At 44.4% G+C, this 20,139-nt stretch overlaps 1 protein-coding gene across 7 annotated transcripts in view; it reads left to right on the top strand.

The window, feature by feature from the left end:
* Positions 1–4,825: 4,825 nt before the first annotated feature.
* LOC106749075 (nesprin-1) overlaps positions 4,826–20,139 on the top strand; it is a 127,008-nt gene continuing 111,694 nt past the window's right edge. For 6 of the 7 annotated variants that reach the window (XM_014628143.1, XM_014628145.1, XM_014628144.1 and 3 more), the window contains exons 1-3: positions 4,826–5,135; positions 10,747–11,171; positions 11,814–12,042. In XM_014628143.1, coding sequence (XP_014483629.1) covers positions 10,797–11,171; positions 11,814–12,042 — 604 coding nt within the window. In that variant the 5' untranslated portion in view covers positions 4,826–5,135; positions 10,747–10,796. Of the gene's footprint in view, positions 5,136–10,746; positions 11,172–11,813; positions 12,043–15,843; positions 16,553–20,139 lie in introns of those variants that run through there. The other variant, XM_014628148.1, reaches the window with a different exon arrangement.

Raw genomic sequence — 20,139 nt, 5'->3', positions numbered from 1 at the left:
CGTTAGCCACGCGGGAAACGCCGAAACGATCACAGCTTTTCGACACACTTAAAATTATGCACTACCGGCGTCCTTACTTTTGAAATCGCTTCTAACTGACTATAAAATATATCTAGTGACATCTGTTGATCGACTTGGAGTATTAGAAATGTTAGAAATTGAATTGCAAGTCACTACGCTGTACCCGCCGAACAGATAGGAATTTGCCGCAGGTACGCGTTTCGGAGCGCTTCGGTAAAAGGTCGAAATTTCAATGAAGAAAAATTTAGCCGGCTATTACACCTAATGTAACTTATTTTAGAGGGTTCAAAGTATTTTTTAAGCCAATAAAAAAAAATTGAATTTTTGAAAATTTTACAGTAGACTTCCCCCTTAATTCTAGAGGGAAAGATTAATTAATCGATTTGTTCCAATGCTTGGATCAATGCATGTATCATCGGCCCGAACTTCCATATTATGAATATTTCGATAGAACTCTCTTCCAGATATTTTCAACTTTCTTTTTTTAAAAAATAATGTTATTTTGCAGATCATCCCCAGGTAATAAATGTTGGTCAATTTTATGCGACCCAGTATGGACAAGTATAATGTGACGCATATTATACCATGATATCATATTACGATTCGATGAGAAGACGAAGAAATAATTAAGCTATGTTACGCGTGGCTATTTCTTATCTAACATTAGTAAAACATAAAGTGCGATGCATTATAACTCTGATAGTCAAATTGTGAAATATTGAACAACAATGGCATCATAAATTGCTGAAAAAGTTCGCAATGATAGCGCTAAGATGATTAGACGATACACAAAGATTTTATTTGTTAAAAATGTTTATATAATTATTGAAACCTTTTAAGTATTAACTTGATTCTTTCAAGCACAATTCTATTTCTAACTGCTTTAAACATAATGTAGTAGTAACATTTCTTTCAATTATTGGGCAATTTCTTTCCAAATTTAAGTTTGTAAATATTCCAATAAGATGATTGGTCATATCATTATTTCAACATTATTATTGATATTTATATTCATTAAAATATTACTTAGAATTTATTTCTTTAAAAAATGTTTACATATAATTATACTTGATTTATATGGCCATATATGATTATACGTAATTACATATATACATACCGAAAGAAATATAGACAAATATTATTATATAAATTTGTCTCATCATAATATATAATTTTTTCTCAAGTGTTTTTGTATACATTTCAGCTGCGTAGCCATCTGATATCGTAGTGTCGTAGAAACATTCTTTCTTTCGAAATTTGTAGGTGAATATTTCACATTCACATGGTTGTGCTGAAACAAACTCTTTTTTATATTCATATTGTTTTTGTTGTGTCGATTTTGTTACTGTTCCACCTACTAGAAATTATAAAATAAATTTAAATTGTTTTTTTATTTTTTTCGTACAATTTTTTCGAAGTAATATATATAGGGTAAAATCTATTCAATATCTTCTCAGAGATATTATAACGGAATGAAATGTTGATATTACTCGTAAAAGTAACGATAAACGTGTTATCATTTTTTATTATTTCTGGCATTTTACGTAAGATCACGCATTCACTTTGTATAAATTCGTGGCGGAACGTACAATATTTTAGTACAATAGGTTCCTTCGAACTAGCCGTATTTTAGTAGAACAGGTTTCTTCGAACTAGCCGTAAGTCTTTTCCGAATGTGAACATTTCCGATATGAAAATTATTTGTAATCATCGGTATACTATATAAAAATATAAATTTTGTAAGAAGATTGATTTATATAAAAAAAAAGTTAACTTTCTCCTTTAATTTTTGGAAAACTTCGAAAAGGAAGAGTGTAAGTCATAAAATATCAATTTTTGTAAATAATTAGAACTATTAAAAAAAAAATTTGAAATCTAATGTTGAATCTAATGGACCTTGACGGTATATCCATGGTTAACAATTATCGCGCTTCTATTAGAAGCAATTATTATTCGTGCACTCTTTCCTTGTGAATGCTTCGTCAATATTGCGATATTGAATATTTCATTCGCTATCTTAAATATATGGTATACGTTATTGGTGTATTTCTGTTAATTTATCCCCTTTGTTAATGTTGCAGCGCACATCTTTTCGATAAAATGAACATTCGTTTAATGTTCACGTTAATTGCCCTGCTTGTATTGACAGTTTCTTTTTCTGGCGCGAATTCTTGCTTTAAGCGAAATAGGCAAGTAAGTAAAATAATAAAATAATACAAGTTTTTTTTAACTTAATCGCAGCTATTGTAGAGATATATATAAAATTTTAAATTTTGTATAAGAATATTAATGGTTTTTGATTAAGGTAATATGTTTCGTAATACGATAAATAGTGTCAATAAAATGATATATATTATTTAATTCAGTATTTTGGAAGGATATATGTGAAGATTATATATAAAAATAATTGAACATCCGTATATTCTTAAAGACCAAAACAATAAGAATGTCCACAGTTAGGTATAAGTTCAGGCATTGATATTTTTATCTTAAAAGTCTGTTCTATCTTTCCAAAAATAAAAAATCACTTGTGTTTGTACACAGCAGCAGAAAAGTATTAAAAATAATATATTGAAACATATCATAAAATATTGACACGTATCATAACATTCTGATACATTTCTCTATATATAAAAACTGCTTTATGTTTGAGACTCATGTCCTGCGTGAAAACTATGCGATTGCAATTAAGACTTTGAAACTTCACTTATTTGTACTTATCGTGTCACGATCGCGATGTCAGATACGATAATACACGTTTGATTTGGAAAATTTTATAATTCATTTATTAATGTATTATTAATCTAATTAATCAATTATAACATATGATTGCAGTGTAAAGGATCATTTTTAAAGTCAGCATGCTGTGAGGGTTTGAAATGTGTGAATGGTAGATGCACTTAGCTATTAGCTAACAGCTACAATGAAAATGAAAAGTCGAATCTACATCGAATGTGGTGGTCTTTTGATGGTGGTAATTTGTAATAGACTCAACTTAAATGTGAACTTAAATTTTGGCCAGTCCTTCGACATTAGTTTCTGTAACTACAAAATGTTGTTTTTAATTAAATTACATTGATACGAAGAGACATATCAAACTGATGTTAAATTATTTTCTTGAAATATATAGCCTGTCACTTTATCTTCTGCATCATCTTATTTCATAATGAGTCCCTCCGCGGTTCCGATCCTGTAATGATCACGTATCCTTTTCCCAATCATGATCAGCGTTGTATTACTTCTATAATCGATTGCGAACTTCTGATAACAATGTGCCCTAGCGATAACTTTGGAAATTATGCTCATACAACATAGATGTTGTATGTACAGGGTGTTGCATCAACATACTCCTCCTTACGACTGGTTGCCTGCCTAAGGTGCTTACGTCCAAATGATAACTTTGGTTTTTCGGTATAGTCATTCAGGTATCTTTCAAACGAATTTGTAGCGTTCCAAATTATCATAATTTCAACGGATTCGCATCATGATCGGTTAAGAATCCAACAACATTATATATATAATATTATATATATAAAACATTTAGAAGTATAAACAAGAAAAAGCATGGAGTTAACTAGATTAATTAATGAGTAAGTAGATAAATAATGAGTAAGTAGATAAATAAAATATCAAACTTTCTTCTTTCACACTTTCTTCGTCATTTTTTACGTTGCCAATTTTGACAGAAGTTTGAGATTGCAAATAATGAGGAAGGAACAGTTATAAGCCTCAAGCAAAAGTATGAGCGAATTGTAAATGCAGAATAAAAGAATGATAACAATTTAATTAATGAACACTTTTATATATTACAAGCGACAGATTTTCGATATATTTTCTTTACATTTCTTGGAGTGAAGATTTATAACAAATAAATAAAAGTGCTATTACAGATCGTAAAAACGAATATCTTATCTCTTCGCGCTATTCCTACGATATACGAGTGCATGTGATAATTCATTAAAGTGAAAACATTCTTACGTTTTATTCGGTATGGGCAAGCACAATGTGATGCACATCACATTATGTTATCGTGTTACGCGATTTACGAGCCAGCGACACCTTGCCGTTGAGCGTTATTCAAATTAACCCGACGCGCATAACGTTTCGCTTCCGAGCAGTTTTGCCTTTACGATTGACTCGTGTAATAACCGCGTTTTGTCGCGCTCTCCTCTCCTCCCCCCGATAGTACGGTGTAATGAATCTCTCGATTGAACGAAATATCTACCTCGTGACATCAGACGTCGCGCGTCTCGAACCTGACATACCCTCCGCCACATTTCGCGAAAAGGAACCGACGCGACCGGGTCATCGGCCCGCGGTATCGTTTCCGCGGAATGTTTCCGCTCGGGCGTCATCGTATTGCTCGCGCGTCATCGTACGCATTTTCGTAATGAGCGACCAAAATTATCGGTGAGCGCCGGCCGTTCGCTCATCGGTCGATAATAGCGAGGCATCATCCCTCGCGCGCTTTCACGGCGTCCTCTTGTCAACACGGGGTGCAAAGAGAGAAGAGAGAGGGAGAAGGAGGGGGAGAGAGAGAGAGAGAGAGAGAGAGAGTAAAAGAGTGAGGACGGACGGAAGAGACGAGAAGGGAAAAGAAGAAAAGAGAAGTGAAGAGAACGCGAGGCGAGAACGAGGGCGACGCGCGTCGTTGGAGGGCGAGGAATAGAAGACGAGCAGCGCTGCTAAGTCGAATGTCGAGTGATGCCAAAGTTAAATATAAATGTGGGCAGCGAGAGAGAGAGAGAGAGCGTCGCGACGCCCATCCTGGATCGATGATCCAGCGCCGGGGACCAGTCTGTCCGTAGTCCGCGTCGCGATCCGGCGGTCGTTCTCTCTCTCTCTCTCTCTCTCATTTTCATCATCTTCGATCTCGTCTCTCGCCCGTTTCGATCTAGCGTCCCGCTCGCGATCGACCCTCCATCGAGATCGCGACGCAAGCAGTGAAACCTCGACGACGACGAGAAGGGGATCGAGAGCGGAAAAGTGCGAATTTCGGTGTACGGAGCGGAGGCCGCGCCTCTCTTTCCGCCCCCGCAGCGGAAACCCAGTCCTCGTGCGTGTATGAGATCGGTCGACCATCGGGCACGTTGGATCGCACCGAGGATTTACCGGTAAAGTTCCCATTGGACATTGCAACCCCGCCGCGAGACGCTCGGCCTTAATTTCGCCGATGGGGCTTCTCGTCCAATCTGCCAATCGCGATAATCCGCGGAGATATTTTATAAACTGCGTAGGCTGGTTTGCTCGCGTACGCGCGACGGTTACAGCCTGTTGCGTAATTCATAAGAATCTCATTATTGTAATATATAATTGGACGAGAAGTCGCCGCCCTTTGCGGAGCTCGCGCATATCGCGTTTCGCATCGTGTAATTACGGTAACGCGATTATTTACATACACGCGCTTAATTAGTAACATGGTAGTCGTTATTCGTGTAAATAGTAAGATTTGGGTCACTTCGTCTGCGCTTTGTCGTCGTGACGGGCATGGGCGAAGCCAGCCTTGTTCCGGTAATATTGATAATAAATAGATCAGAGACACACCGGGGGGTGCAAAAAGTTAGTAGCGTTTGTCGTTCGTTTCAGGTTGAAGGTGACTTCACGCAAACTCGAACCGATCTTTACTGATCAAGTCTCATTATCTTTCATACTTCCACCATCTGGAGAGAAGTTTTACAATCCGCTGAATTTCGCCGCCCCCTTCTAATTTTATTTAAAGAACTCTCGCGGAAGAGGACGGGAAACTTCTGCGCGCGCAATACGGCAGCAAGAGCGCAAAGTCAAGTTTAATCGCGACTTTCCATTCGGAAGTCAAGTGCGACGGATGCGACTTTGCGCACGCCGCGATTGAGCCGCCATTGCGAAATCCGCCTGGTGTTATACAGCCACCGGGAGTTCGCGGTGACACCGATGATGTCACGTCGCGGTCCCGCGATGGATGAGGGGGTGAGCTCCGATAATAATAATAATTGCCGGCTGCGTATATAGCGCGGCCGGCGATGCAAGACGATTCTGTCAGCGACATCCGAACGCCGAACTATTTCCGACCGTCAATTCGACGGAGAGATCTTATTTTTGGACGCAGCATCCCCGAGGTCGAGGATCCAGCGGGGCCAGGCGGATCCTCGGGCTCGCACTAAATTCTCCAGCGATTTCTCTCGATCGGAATCGCGAGTCACGCCGCTTGCGCCGTCGCCGTCGCTCTAATATTAGCGGCTTTCGCGATCGGTGGACCCGATCTTTCGGTCCCAATTTACGAACGGAGCGACGCGTTTCAATTATTCCCGAGCGACAACCCCCCCGGACGCTCCGCTCGTGTTTCCTCGGGATCGACGCTCGGCGATTGTCACCTCTCGACGTCCCGTTAGCCCGTCGCACGTTTTACGTCGCAAATGTATTCCGCGTAGCTGTCACGATTATATTATGCATGCGCGTACGCGAGACACAAGTCAGATACAATGCTGTGTAACGACAACGCATCTTAGCGGATTCCTGAAGTTTCGTCTCGAGAGGACGACGTGAATCTCGTGGCAGAAATTGAACCGCGTGAGCGTCCAATCACGAGGTAGTAAATTCGCACGCGGGAAATAAGTTTTGTTGGAACAGCAAATTGTTCGTTAATGTAGCGATGGTAAAAAAATTTGTTACACGGAAAAATTAATTTTGCTGTTGTAGCAAAATTAATTTTTCCTGCAAATTTTTCTTGCAAAAGTTGTGCGACGGCAATAAAATTTCGTCGGCGTAACAAAATTATTTTGCTATCTATATCCAGCAAACGGCAATTAGTACTCTTAACAAATCTTTCTGCTGTCCAAACAAATTTTGTTTTGGTGCCACGATATTGACAAACAATTCGCTGTGCGAACTTGTTCTCTCCGTGCGCGTCACTATTACCCGGTAAACAATTAGCAGTAATATTGTATATCAATATTATAATTTTCCACTCAACAACATAAATTTAATATAACATATGTTGTGCGTAACAATTGCATTGTTGAGTGAGAAATTACGATATTGATGTAACGTTGTTGTTAGATAATGTTTACTGCCAGTAAAATAACGCACATATCTCGTATTGGCTACATAATGGCTAGTTAAATAAATTAACTAATGATAAGACAAAAGAAGTTAAACTAAAGAAGTTACAGAATTACCAGACGAAAAATCATAACGAATTATCAACCAATGATACGTTCATTTCCGCATTTTGAAAATTTTTATGGGACCACGTACTCTTCATTTTGACTTGTCGTCTAATTTTTAAATGTTATTGTATAGTAACCAGATTATATACCACCATCTACACCATCATATTTGATATGCAATAGCTGGACGTCTAAATCTCAAAGCCGATTTTACGTTTTAATAAATAATCCAGCAGCAACGAATTAGTACCGAGCTTGAAAATTTAATCCATCCTACTAGCTAGCTATTACTAGCTTTTCACGCTCAAGCCGACATCAGATACATTTCTACCGGAGTTATATCTCCGGCTCGCTCACAGACCGCTCTTGCGCGTCAAGACCGGACAATAAATACATTCCGCCCCGTCCGAGTTTTGACGTCTAAAGTCTGTCGCCAATTTCGCGTACATTTTGTACTCGGACTTACGCCGATTACACACTCTTGGCGCGTAACAAGCCGACAGGCATCCTCAGATGACAACGGACATCGCGGCGGGAAAGATCGGGATAAAATTTCTCGCGAAATTCCGCGAGGTTTCAAGATCCTCTTCGCTCTTCCGCGAGATCGGCCAACTCCTCGATGACTTCTCTGTCACAATTGCGCGTGTCGAACAATCATCTCGGCAACGTCCACGTGCGTACGATCGGACCGCAACCGCGATGGCGATTACGGCTGTTAATATCCGTGTCAGTCTCCGAAATACCCGACGCAGTCATTGCGAATATACCTGCCGGTCTGTTGGACGCGTGTATAAACGCCGCGCTGGTCCGAAATAGAAATAGCGCTATATTTAGCCGGCCTACACTCGGTATCCGGCTAAAAAGCCAAAGACTTTTCGGTCTACGCGCGCGCGCGCACGTACGCGCTCGTCCGAGGCGCGCAGACTTCCTCTTATGATTTTACGACGCGTAAAATGACCTGGCGAAACAATGGAACCAGATATGATCCGGAGAAATATCGTTTACCGCGAACGCACGACTCATTTCGAAGCTGGGTATATGTTCCCGGTCACAAAAAGATTGCAACATTTAGTGAGTTTCGGAACGTATCTCGTGTTCAATGTATGAAACGGAAATTTGTGAAGATAAAACTTGCTTGCGCGAAGAAATTCTACAGTAAAATTCCATTAAAAAAGATCATATTTTTGTTATTCGAGAAAAATTTTCATTAAATGAGAGGAAAATATGTTGAATAGGAAGAACGAAATCTTCAAACTGATACAATTCTTAGTTTAAAATATCATTCTTTCTGTTCAATGTATTTTTCTCTCGATACATAAACATTTTTCTGGAATAATGAGAATTTGATATTTTTAGTGGAACTATATAGAATTATTATTTGCTATTTAGTGGAACTATATAGAATTTTTCCATGTGTGTGTAAGCAAATTTTATCTTCATATAAAATTATATGTTCTTGCTTATATATGAGAATATGAGTTTTGAATTGATACTATTATTCTGTATAAGAAAATTTGTTTTTTTTTAGTAACTTTCGGGAGACACGTTTTCCTGTTGAATACGAGACTTGTTGTAGAATTCATCAAAAAACAGTTGTTGCAATATTTTTGTGACTGACGACATACACATTTTCCAAACAGTAACTACGAAAGTTTGCATACGCCATTCATTCCTTGTTCGCTCCGTGTACACTTAGTTTTATACGGTAAAAAATTTTGTGTTAAAAACGGTCCACCGAAATATTGTGTTACCTTAACAAGGTGAGTATATTGAAAAATAATATGTTAATAAGATGAATGTTAATGTTAAGAGTTACGCGCATGTTAATTTAACATTATATTTCTGTACTACTTAACACATCCCTCATGTTGAAGTAATACAAAACAATTTCAGTGGACCGTTCTTAACACAAAGTTCTTCACTATATGAGAAACGTTGCGAAGGCGACGCGAAAACACTTGGCTGTTTGGCATTCGCGTTGCGTCGTTGCTTCATCCGAGATCTACAAGGTAAACAAAATATGTATTTTTGCGGAATCACAGATGGTGAGATTGACTTCTCTCCGGGAGCTCGTGTTGTATGTGCAGAAACCGTATAAGTATGACGAATGCGCGACGATTATGGCTGAAGGGTGCCGGCCGTGTTTGATACGTCTAGCCGAAACTAAATAGACGCGTACACACACTGTCTCTGTCGCTTTCCAGCTGCCAAGATCTCCGGTATCAACGAACTCTAGCACGGTCGGAATCTTTCGAAATCCCCGGGGGATATTTCCGCGGAATACGAAGCGACCGTCGCGATAAATGAGCTCATTACCACGAGGCGGTCTAACGAATTTCGAAAGAGTTACGCGCGGATTCGAGGAATCGCAGGCATTCGGCAGTTGTCGAAATGCATCGCGCGAGACTCTCATCTATATTCCATTTGTATTCCGCGGCCCCTCTCCGCTTCTTGATCCATTGCCTCGCGTGCCGGCGTGTTATCACTTTGACATTTCGGTGATCGTGGACACCTTCCCGCATCAATGTGCAAAAGTTCACAGGTACGCGCGTGGACGATACTAGTAGTCACCTATTTCGAGAGACTTTTGGCTACGTGCCATCCCGAATACTCGCCGCTATTATGCGACCTGGAGTTCACTCGTAGTGCCTACGTAGTGATCATCCCCGTGGACTCTAGTCTTCCTCGTGAAAATTTCGCGATTGCAACGACTCTCGCAGCTGCCGATAGCGGAATCGATTAAGACCGATTAACGATAAAGTAGCGAAGCGTTTACTACCGTACGAACAAATAATCTCCGTCCCTGCGACTGAACGAAGATGAAATGAAAACCTCGGTGACGAGAAATTATATTGTCGCCGCTGTGAACATTCGACTGCGTTGAAACTCGGTTGAGACTTGAGCTGGCTCGGTTGAAAGCGACCGACCTAGCGGAAACCTTTCGCGGGAATCTTCCTGTTCCTGCATTGATAGAGAGTTACAGTTATTTTCAGCGCCAAACGTACGTATTTTAAACACGGAAATAGAGCCATTTTTCTAGTAAGTGCTATTATAATGTCAGTAATAATAATCTTATATGCATGTTGCCACTAAGATAAAATATGTTTGGCGCTAAAAATAACGATAACTTTCTATCAGTGTACGACTGAGTTTTCGTCTGGTGCCCGGGCAACGGAAGATTTACCTAGTAAGCAAGAAATCGTTAATACAACGTTATTACAGTGATATTTTATAACATGTAACGTCTTCAAATATGCAGTTCTTAATTTATACAACGTTACTGGTGACAGTATTTAACCGAAACATTAAAAATAATATTTCCACACTACAATGTTAGTATTTAAAAATATAATATTATCAAGTAACAGTTAAAAAAAATTCTAAAATATTATCGTCGAAATGTTTATAAAATCTACATAAAATCAATGTTTTAAAAGACTGATTTAATGTTTCTTGCTGGATATTTACATCGACGGAACCGTATTCTCTCTCTCTCTCTCTCTCCGTGCCTCGCCACATCGTTCGGCCGGTATTCGCACGCATCAAAGCGACACCTGACTGACTCGCTTTTCGCTTTCAGCGATGCTACTGGCCTGCGACCACGGTGAAAGCAGTTCGAAGTAGCCCACCATGTCGCAACAACACCCGTCGAGGCCACCCGGGAGCCACGTGCCGCCGGGTGGCTGGCCAGGACGAGCGAACGCGCCGAGCCCGTTCAGGCCTGCTTCGCCATATACACCTTCGTCATCGCCGCATCCGCAAGGACGAGCTCGTACCGGACCCCCGACTCCGATTCATTCGGCGCGACCAATGTCACCACTCGCCTATCCCGCTGGGATGATGATGCACCCGATGAGTCCGGTGCCGATCGGGATGCCTATCTCACCCGGGATGTCGCCGGTCTTCGGCTGCCCGACTTCCGCTTACATCCAGTGCCCAAGGCCGCGGTGGCCCTCGCCGATCCCTACGGGCAGCCAGGCGCCAAGGCCGTTCATACCAACGCAGGTATTCGATCATATGTGTGCGCACGCGAAAGATGACAGATCGATACCGCGGCGTGACGTCGATACGTATCGACATCGTGCGTCGTGGTTGGCTAAACTTGAGCGTCTAGAATAAACAATCTTCTTCCTCTTCTTCTCCTTCAATTTGTGCCTCCTATTATCCTTGCAGGCACGCGCCTGACGCCATTTTACGACAGCAATGTTGATTATCGTAGTTGCTGGTATAATTAGTCAGATAATATAGATTGAATTCGATCCCGATACTCCTCCGGTGCATGTATTGCCTAAACAAGTATACCTTCGTAAAAAGAAATGCGGTCGAAGCGCTCAAAGGAGCGCTCTGACCGTCGATCAAAAACTAGGCTTATTCTACGACCTTTCAATGACAGTGTCGTTATCATTACGTTGTCTGTCGGGTGGTCTGAAATGGTAACACGGTGGAAAAGCTGCGCGCCAACCAGGAAACGATAATGACACTGTGGTTAAAAGTTGCAGAGTATGACTCTAACGCGCTCACGCAGCACGAGAGCATGACTCGAGGTCGTGAGAATAAATAATAAAGATCAGCCGGCGAGACAGAGATGAGTCGATCTCATCGAACGGAGACGTCGGTCTCTGAGCTGCTTCTCATCGCAACTTGCAGAGCTCCTTCAGAAGCGACTCGGCATCGCCGGTGCCGTGCGCGCCGCCGGAATACCTGATCGCGCCCTACAGACCCGGGGATTACGAGTACATCGGCGTGCCCTTAGACCATACGCAGTCGGACGAGGAGAGCAGCGGGCCCAGCACCGCCGAGATCATCGCCAGTCAAAGCCAGGATTACATAGACGAGAAGCTCGCCGAGTACCAGGCCACGATCCAGCAATTGCAAGGTGAGTTTCACGGGGTTGGAGGAGAGGGGCTGATAGTCCGTTCTGGGATCGGTTTGCACGGAGGAATTGCATCGGTTACGTTATAAAGACCGCAAGCGGACTGCCATTACGCCCTCGTCCTTCCCCATCCTCGCGAACAAAACCCTTAATTACAGTCCTGTTTACCGATCCGGATCACGAAGCGCCGTCGCGCACGCAAGTTACACCGCCTGTGGGAACGCGAGCGGCGAGATCGTATCGTATCTCCGCCACGTACCTCGTCCTCTACGTAAGAAAATCGCGAAATTCTCTCTTCTTTGTTTCTTCCGAGACCTCGATTTGAGATTTGGGGAGAGGGGACGGAGGAGGGAGGGGATGAATCGAGCGTGGTTTCGCGAAGCTTCAAACTTCTCCTCGTCGCCGCGACGCGCTCGATCTCGAGTCTCCGTCTGGAAACGAGCTCTCGATTGCGCCGGCGAATCGCTGTCGCAAAAGGACACAAGGTCGGGCGCGTCGTCATCGTCGCTCATCGACGTACGCCCACGAGGACGTGCATCCGCAGGGTCATAATTCGTCCGCGCTTCTTGCGCAACGCGGCCGCCTAGCCGCACGGGACAGAGTCGTGTCGTCGTCGTGCGTCTCTCATACTCGTCGAATCGAACAGCACGCAGGGAAACTAGGATAGGATCCGCGGAGAAGTGAACGAGTTATAAATAGACGTGACGAACACCTGCCGCCTGCCATTCGCCAATCGTTACGCTCGCTTTTCCTGTCCGGCGACACTACGATGTCGATCGCGCTGGACGTATCACCTGATTGATAAATAGATAACAGGTCCGATCGTGGGCCGTTTTCGAGTCGCACGTCGAGATTGCACGAAGTGTTTCGCGAATATGTCGACTTCTCGACGAGTTCGGTCGTCCATTTCTCTCCGGCGAGAGAAAAAGGATCGAGCGAGAGAAGAAAAAAAAACTCTCGTGATCGTAACGAAGAGACTTCAACTACGTTGTTTCGGTTTTCTTGCCATCGGGTCTGAAAATTTCGGAAAGACGTCTAGACACTGCTTTAGGGGGAGATAGAAAGAGAGAGGAAGAAAGACACACAAGTGGATGTCTTTTACGTGCGTTTTGTTGACGTTCTCAGCGCGAGCAAAGAACATCCCACGTAATTAGAAGCGGAGGACAATTTTTTATAGACGATACAACTATGTCAATTGGAATTCGGCTATTAATAGACCGTGGCAGACAGTAGCAGAAGCGCTCGTTAAGATTCGCGATGAGTATTGCCTCCTTCCCGCGTGCTTCACGAGCGCTTAATAAATCTCTCTCTCGCGGCGCACGCAGCCCAGCGAGCGGGTCATGATTCAGGGAGATAAATGCGCGCGGGATTGACAGGCACGTCGGCCGATTAAATCCAATGCCAGGTAATTCGGTTTCCAAGTTGACGATTTCGCGTCGGACATCGTCGCGTGCCCCCATTAAGACGCGGGATACTCTGTAATCGTGGGAGCCGCAGATTGCAGCGCGTCAGAGCGGACGGAGTTGATGAAGGGGTTTGCGGACACGTCGGACGCGTTCGTGGCTGCGACGCGTTAAAAAGATCGAGTTATCGGCAAGTTATCAACGAATAAGAGAAGGAAAAATGAAAGAAGGAAGGAAATCAAGCGATTCTCGCGACGTGGATAACCCGCTGCGGTTACTGCCGGCGATTAGACGACGATTCGCCCGACCTGTGAAGCGATAAATCAGATTCTGATCGCTCGAGCGCAACCAGTTAGCTTAACGCGTTGCAACTGCCTCGGATGAGCACGATTAATCTCCATATTCAATTGCACCTACCGTACAAGAGAAAAATTTAGTATCAATTCAGGACTCATATATAAGCAATCTTATGCGAAGATAAAACTTGATTACACGTGTGAAGAAATTTTATATAAATCCTACCAAGAATTTTATGTTCATGTTATTCAAGAGTAATTTTCATAAATTGAGAGAAAAAAGTATTGAACAGAAAGAATGATATCTTGAAATTGATACAATTCTTCGTTTGAAAGTACCGTTCTTCCTATCTAATATTTCTTCTCTCAATTTAATATATCTCTCAAAATTAATATATATTAATATATATTAATATATATCAATTCAAAACTCATTTTTATATGTAAGCAAAAATATATAAAATCTTATATGAAAATAAAATTTAATTACACATACGATGAAATTCTATATAGTCTATATATACTAAAAATATCATATCATTGTTATTTAAAAATAATTTTTTATAAATTGAGAGGAAAAAGCACAAGATAGAAAGAATGATATTTTCAAATTAATACAATTTTTAGTTTGAAGATACCGTTCTTCCAATATTTTTTTCTTCTTAATTCAAGAAACTTATTTTTAAATAACAATAATATAATATTCTTAGTGGAATTATATATATAGAATTTCTTCATATAAGCACGTTTTATTTTCATATAAGATCATATGTATTCTTGTTTTTATATAAGAATACGAATTTTGAACTGACATTAACTTCTTTTCTGCGTATTAAACACTTTACCTCTGCACCCAACGCGCTCATCTCGCCCTCGACGATTGTTTGAGCGGCCAGATCAACGTTTCCCGAGATTTACGGACTGTTTGCCACTAGTAGCTAAGAAAATACCCTCTTCCCTTGAGATCTTTAATCCCCATTATCACTGTAGCTGCGTAAAGTGCTCTCTTGGATCATCCTAATTTCATCTCCGATGCGCAGACTGTTCGGCGATTTATTCCGCTGTATCTCAACTCGGGCTCAGGAAGGATCAGCAAACCGAGGGAAACTATCGGGGATTTGAACGAATATCCTTAACAAAACAGCTGTCGCTTCCTGCTCAGAGCAGGATACGATCTGAGGGTTCGAGGGCTGTTTGTTCGGCCCATCTTGAAGCGTGTCGCCGAATCCGAGGGACCGACGTAGCACGTGAACCGCGCAACTGTGTAATGATCGATTAATCGCCAGTCGTCGGGAGCAGCTCGTGAGAGAGGCGGCACCTGAAGCGGTCGCATCGGCGGATGGATGAAGCCGGTCGATTCGGCCTGTCTGCCGGCGTCGCAGGTACGAAGGCAGGGCGAAGGGCCGACGAAAAGCAAGACGACAGGATTGAGCGGGCGACGGGGAAGGGAAACAAAGGGAAAGGTGCGAGTCTCGCTCTCCCGGAGAGGAGCGCTCGGCCGGATCCTGCCGATTGAGTCTCCCTGCACCGTTGATACCGGTGCTGCGCGTCGGCCGGCGCATCGCGGGCGGTGGGAACGAGGTGGAGAACGCGGTCGGGGCCCCGACAGGCCGGTAGTATCGAACCGGCGGCCGTCGCGCGCGGCCACCGTCTACATTCCGTATCTGTGCGTAATTCCATGTGCGCGCGCGCTCCTTGTACACTCGTATATGTATTGTTCCCCCGCGCACAGGCACGCGCGCATGTCATACTTAGTGCCTCCAGCTATACGTAGACGCGTACTCCGTTGGCGTGGGTGCTGACGGAGGGTGGTTCGGCTCGGGGCGAGCTCCGCAGGAGCGCAGTTCGTCGATCCGGTGGACGCGACGTTCGAGCGAGTGACGTCGTCGCTCGTCATCGTCGTCGTCGTCGACGGCGACCGACAGCTCGGACAGGTGACGTCGGCGTACGCGGCTCTGGTGCATGGGTGTGGTGTTGTCGGCGGAGCGGAACCGCCGGAGTCGGCCCTCAGGGTGTGAGACTGCCGAACAGTGGGAGGGGAACGAAGGGGCTGCGATCTCGTCGAGCGAGCCAGCGTCGATTTTCTCCGATGACGGTATGAAGTAGGCACGACACGAGCCATGTCACGGGGAACTCCACCCAGAGGCAGTCCGACCCCGCCGAGGGTGGACAGTCCCGGCGATGGTAGTCCGAGGACGCCACGTGGTGGTCGCCTGCGAGACCGGGTGAGCTTCTTCGAGCAGGTCTGGTCGAGAGGGCGTAGCCCCAGCGCCGAGGACCTCCTAGAGGATGCGCGCAGGTCGTCCTTCCGCTCGCCGACGCACCGGCGACCGTCCTCCAGAGCGAGCGACTCCTCCTTCGAGGAGAGCTTCGAGAGGCTGGTGGAGGAGGGCGAGCTGAACGGCGCCAAGGTGGTGAAATTTGAAAAGATCACCGTGAGGAAGAGCGTGCGGGAGGTCGACTCGAGCAACGGCGACTCCGTGCTCCAGCAGCGCGCCGCTCTAACCGAGTCCAGCAGGACCCCGAGCGAGGAGCACGCCCTGGAGGACTCGGCTTACCAGAGCCACAGCCACGGTGTGCACAGCCATGGCAGTAAATCCAGCTCGGTCACGTCGTTCACGCGATTCCCCTCGGAGGAGAGCCTGTCGCAGCGGAGATGCAGCAGCCCCCGGCAGCAGCTCGGCCAGCCGGACGACCGGCCGCCCTCGGAGTGGTACGCGGAATACCGCAGCCAGAGCTTCCAGAATGTCGCCTCGAGAATGGACTATGTGCGCAGCAGGACCGAGTACGACGCACACATAGCTGAGATCAAAGGTACCACCCTCGTCGAGCTGAAGCGTCTCGGGAATCGAGGAGCTCCCGAGGCCTCGTTCCCCCTCATCCTCGTCGTCGTCGACCTCCCCATCGACATTCACGCTTCCGGCACTCACGCCGGCCGGCGAGAGACGCGCGCTCGATAATCGAGGACGTTGCGTGCCGTCGTGGCAGACGTTCTCGCGCGAATATCCCCGAGGCGAGCGGACATCCCCCATGGGAATGTTCGCTGACATGTGTCCGATAACATCTCGGTTATCGATCGCCGACTGTAGCCTCCGCATTCGACTGGGAAGGGGCGCGTGTGTCGAATTATTCAGCGCGATCGGCGATTCCGAACGGTGCGATCATTTCAATCGGCCCGGCTGTATCTTGCTGAGGTCGCTTAAAAGCAGCGAGGTCGTTCGAGCGAGGCCCTCGGGTACTCGAGCCAGCGCGTTACATATTCATTAACGTGCAATCGCGATCGCTTGCGAACGAAACCCCGCGGAGTATTGCAAACCGCAGGAGTGATCCTTTTGAAAAACCCCCGCCCACCGGGCGAGCGATTTCTTTTGTGGTATAATTACCGAGGCAGAGCCGCGGTGTGTAAACCCTCCGCGTGCATAACGTCGCTCTATTCGTATTGATTCGGCGACGAGCTGCGTATATAAAACGTAATACGCCTCGTAACTCGCGCTAGTAAACGATGACGATGATCGCGGGCGCCGGTTCAAGGCTGCCCCGTCGTCATCTTGGTCCACGTCTCTCGCTCGATTCTGGCCTCTAGAATCTATCTGAGAGAAGCTCGGGCAGAGAGAGAGAGAGAGAGAGAGAGATCTACGGATACAGCAACATCTCTCGCGCAACCGTGGAACGTGGAAAGCGGTCTCGATAAACGACAGATAACCGGAATTAGAACGGGTGCGTTCACAACCGCTAAGAACAGTCGGTGAGAGCTCGACGCGTCGGAGGCGCGTTTCCAGCACACATCACGTCTTTCATCGCGGCTTCTCGCGCTCGGCTCAGCGGCGAAACGAGCGGAATCCTGTCGTCACGTTGGCCTCCGGCCGTTGACGAATTAATCGAGCGCGCCAAATTTCGCGACGCGCGGGCTCATTAGCGGGCGGCGCGCCCACGCGCGCTTTCAAAGTAATATTCGCGCGCGTTTTGTGCGAGCGAAAGGCTGTCCGCCGTCTCGCGTTAATGACGGGGCAAACGATAGCCGAGAATTTCTCGAGCGCTGAGCGCTCCCTCTCTCTCTCGCATGCCGTAATGTCTGCAGTCCGTCTGACAAGCCACGTGCGCGGTAACATGCGATCTTACCTAATCATCTGTGAAACACCAATTACCGAGTAATTAAGAAACAATTTCGCGTGCAAATATAGTGCCCGCCGGGCTAATGGAGAGTGATACGATCGTACTCTAATGGATTTCGATTTTAAATACCGCGACAGGAGCTCCGCTCATATTTGAGACGGCCCTCCCTGCGCGGGCATTCGCGGCTTTCCGTGCACGCACGATGCCTTCCCGTTGCATTTCGCGATGTTTTTATCCATCGGATTGCTTATCGGGTTTACTTGGTGATATCGAATATGTACGTATCGATCGGCGGACGTACACTTGACACGCTCTTCCAATTAAGTACGCCGATAAGACCACACCTTTCCGCAAAGGAGCCCGTACATATACATTCGTATGTTCTGATAAATCGCACGAGTTATTGTACGATGAATGTCAAGGCCGTGTTTCGTTATCTCTCATTTCAGGGCGCGTTTGCCGACTGGTACGCGGTTAAGCCGTTAAGACCGCTTTACCGGTCAGACATGAAGTAGGTCGGCGGTTGGCAATCGGGCTCACCTGGATTCCGGATTGTTGTCGGGGGAAAGGTTTCCCTGCGTCAACAATGTAATGTATCCTGCATGCCGGTGGTTTCGGCATGTTTGTAGCAATGCGGACGATCTCACACAGTCGTCCGAGCGCTTCTGTCGCGTCTGACGTCGGGGAAAACCCTTTTTTTTTCGGGTCGCCTCGAGCATATAAAACATTTACGCGTCAATGTTGCCGCGTCGTTATCGCATGAGGCAAGGAACGTATACCATGCAATTTTTATGCGCGGCCGCTGAAATTACGCTGAAATTTTAATCATTTCCATTTTTATTCCACATGGAACTGTCCGGTTTTACTGGCTTAGTTAGTTTTTACAACGATGTTTACGACGGTTGTTAATTTAGCCGGACGGTATTTCAGTGATATGTTTGGTGTCTAGTCGGATGTAACGGTTGTGAATACGATGGAATCATTGTAGCGACGATTGCAGACACGTGTGAAAATCGTGTAAATCGGCACGGTGAAAGCTGAGTAACTAATATTATATCTGGTGATGTGAAATTGGGAAAGAAGAGAGACAGGACGTGGTAAACATCGTGGATAATCTACGGGAATAAATTTTCGCGTTCGCGCACGGAGAAAAAGATTTCTTCGGATTTAGTAAAAGTGTTTGACCTGGATTTGTTTAATATAAACAATATAATTTAATGTTAAATATTTTTCTTTCTATTTTTCTTGTATTTTTCTGCGACGACTATCTGTATATTTATCATTAATCTACATTATTGCTCCTACAGGATTTATCCTTGAGCATAATGACATTGATTTTATTCTATTTTGTTCTAATATTAAATATTATTTTGTTTAAATGAAAATTGTTGTTTCACTTGAACAAACCATGTTATTTGATAGAAAAACGATATTATTTAAAGAAAATGATATTTTGTTTTCAATAAAAGAGAATTTATTTCATTATATATTAAATGTTCTGCTGAAACGTTCTTTGATATTTTTCTAACATACTTTTTTTAAATGATTTACTGCTTGTGACAACTATTGTATGAATATTTGGATGGAAATCCAAACGAAAGAAATACGTTATTTAACGTAAAGATATTTATCGTTTGAGAAACCAAACAATCCTGTTCGTTGAATAAAACATTCATTTGTTTGTTACATTTCCACAGACAAATTTGTTTCAATTAAAGTAAATTTATTAAATCCAAAGAAATCTTTCTCTCCGTGTAACCATGATGCCTCGAAATAAACCCAAGCGCGAAGATTATTGATACGTTTATTTATAATACTTTTTCAATTGCAATATTTTTTTCATCAAATCCGTCGAACGAACTACGATTAGCATATATACTTCTCCAAGAAATATATTCAGAACGGAGGTGCTTTATTAAATCAATATTATTTATATCGCAGGCCTTTCTCTGCGGCGCGGCCGTCGGTTCTTGCCTATTTTAATTTAACGGGCCGTCACAGTTACGTAATGTATCGCCCAAGTATTCCAATGAGGCACTCGATTATACGAGGCGCAACTTCGTCGCTGTAAGGAAAAAAACACACACACCAGGTTGTAATTTTCTCTCGTTCGATCGCCGCTCTCTTTCCACATCTCTCTCTCTCTCTCTCTCTCTCTGTGTCTCTACCCCTCCCTCTCTCTTTCTCTATCCCTCCCTCTCTCTCTCCCTATCCCTCCGTCTCTCTCTCTCTCTCTCTCTCTCTCTCTCTCTCCCTCTGTCTCTCTTCTTTCCTCTTTTGTAATTCAT

This window comes from Dinoponera quadriceps, unplaced genomic scaffold (genome assembly GCF_001313825.1).
Source record: "Dinoponera quadriceps isolate SergipeBrazil2010 unplaced genomic scaffold, ASM131382v1 scaffold2982, whole genome shotgun sequence".
Taxonomy (NCBI): Eukaryota; Metazoa; Arthropoda; class Insecta; order Hymenoptera; family Formicidae; genus Dinoponera; species Dinoponera quadriceps.
Note: the sequence above shows the minus strand (reverse complement) of the source record. Positions and strands in the feature narration are given on the sequence as shown.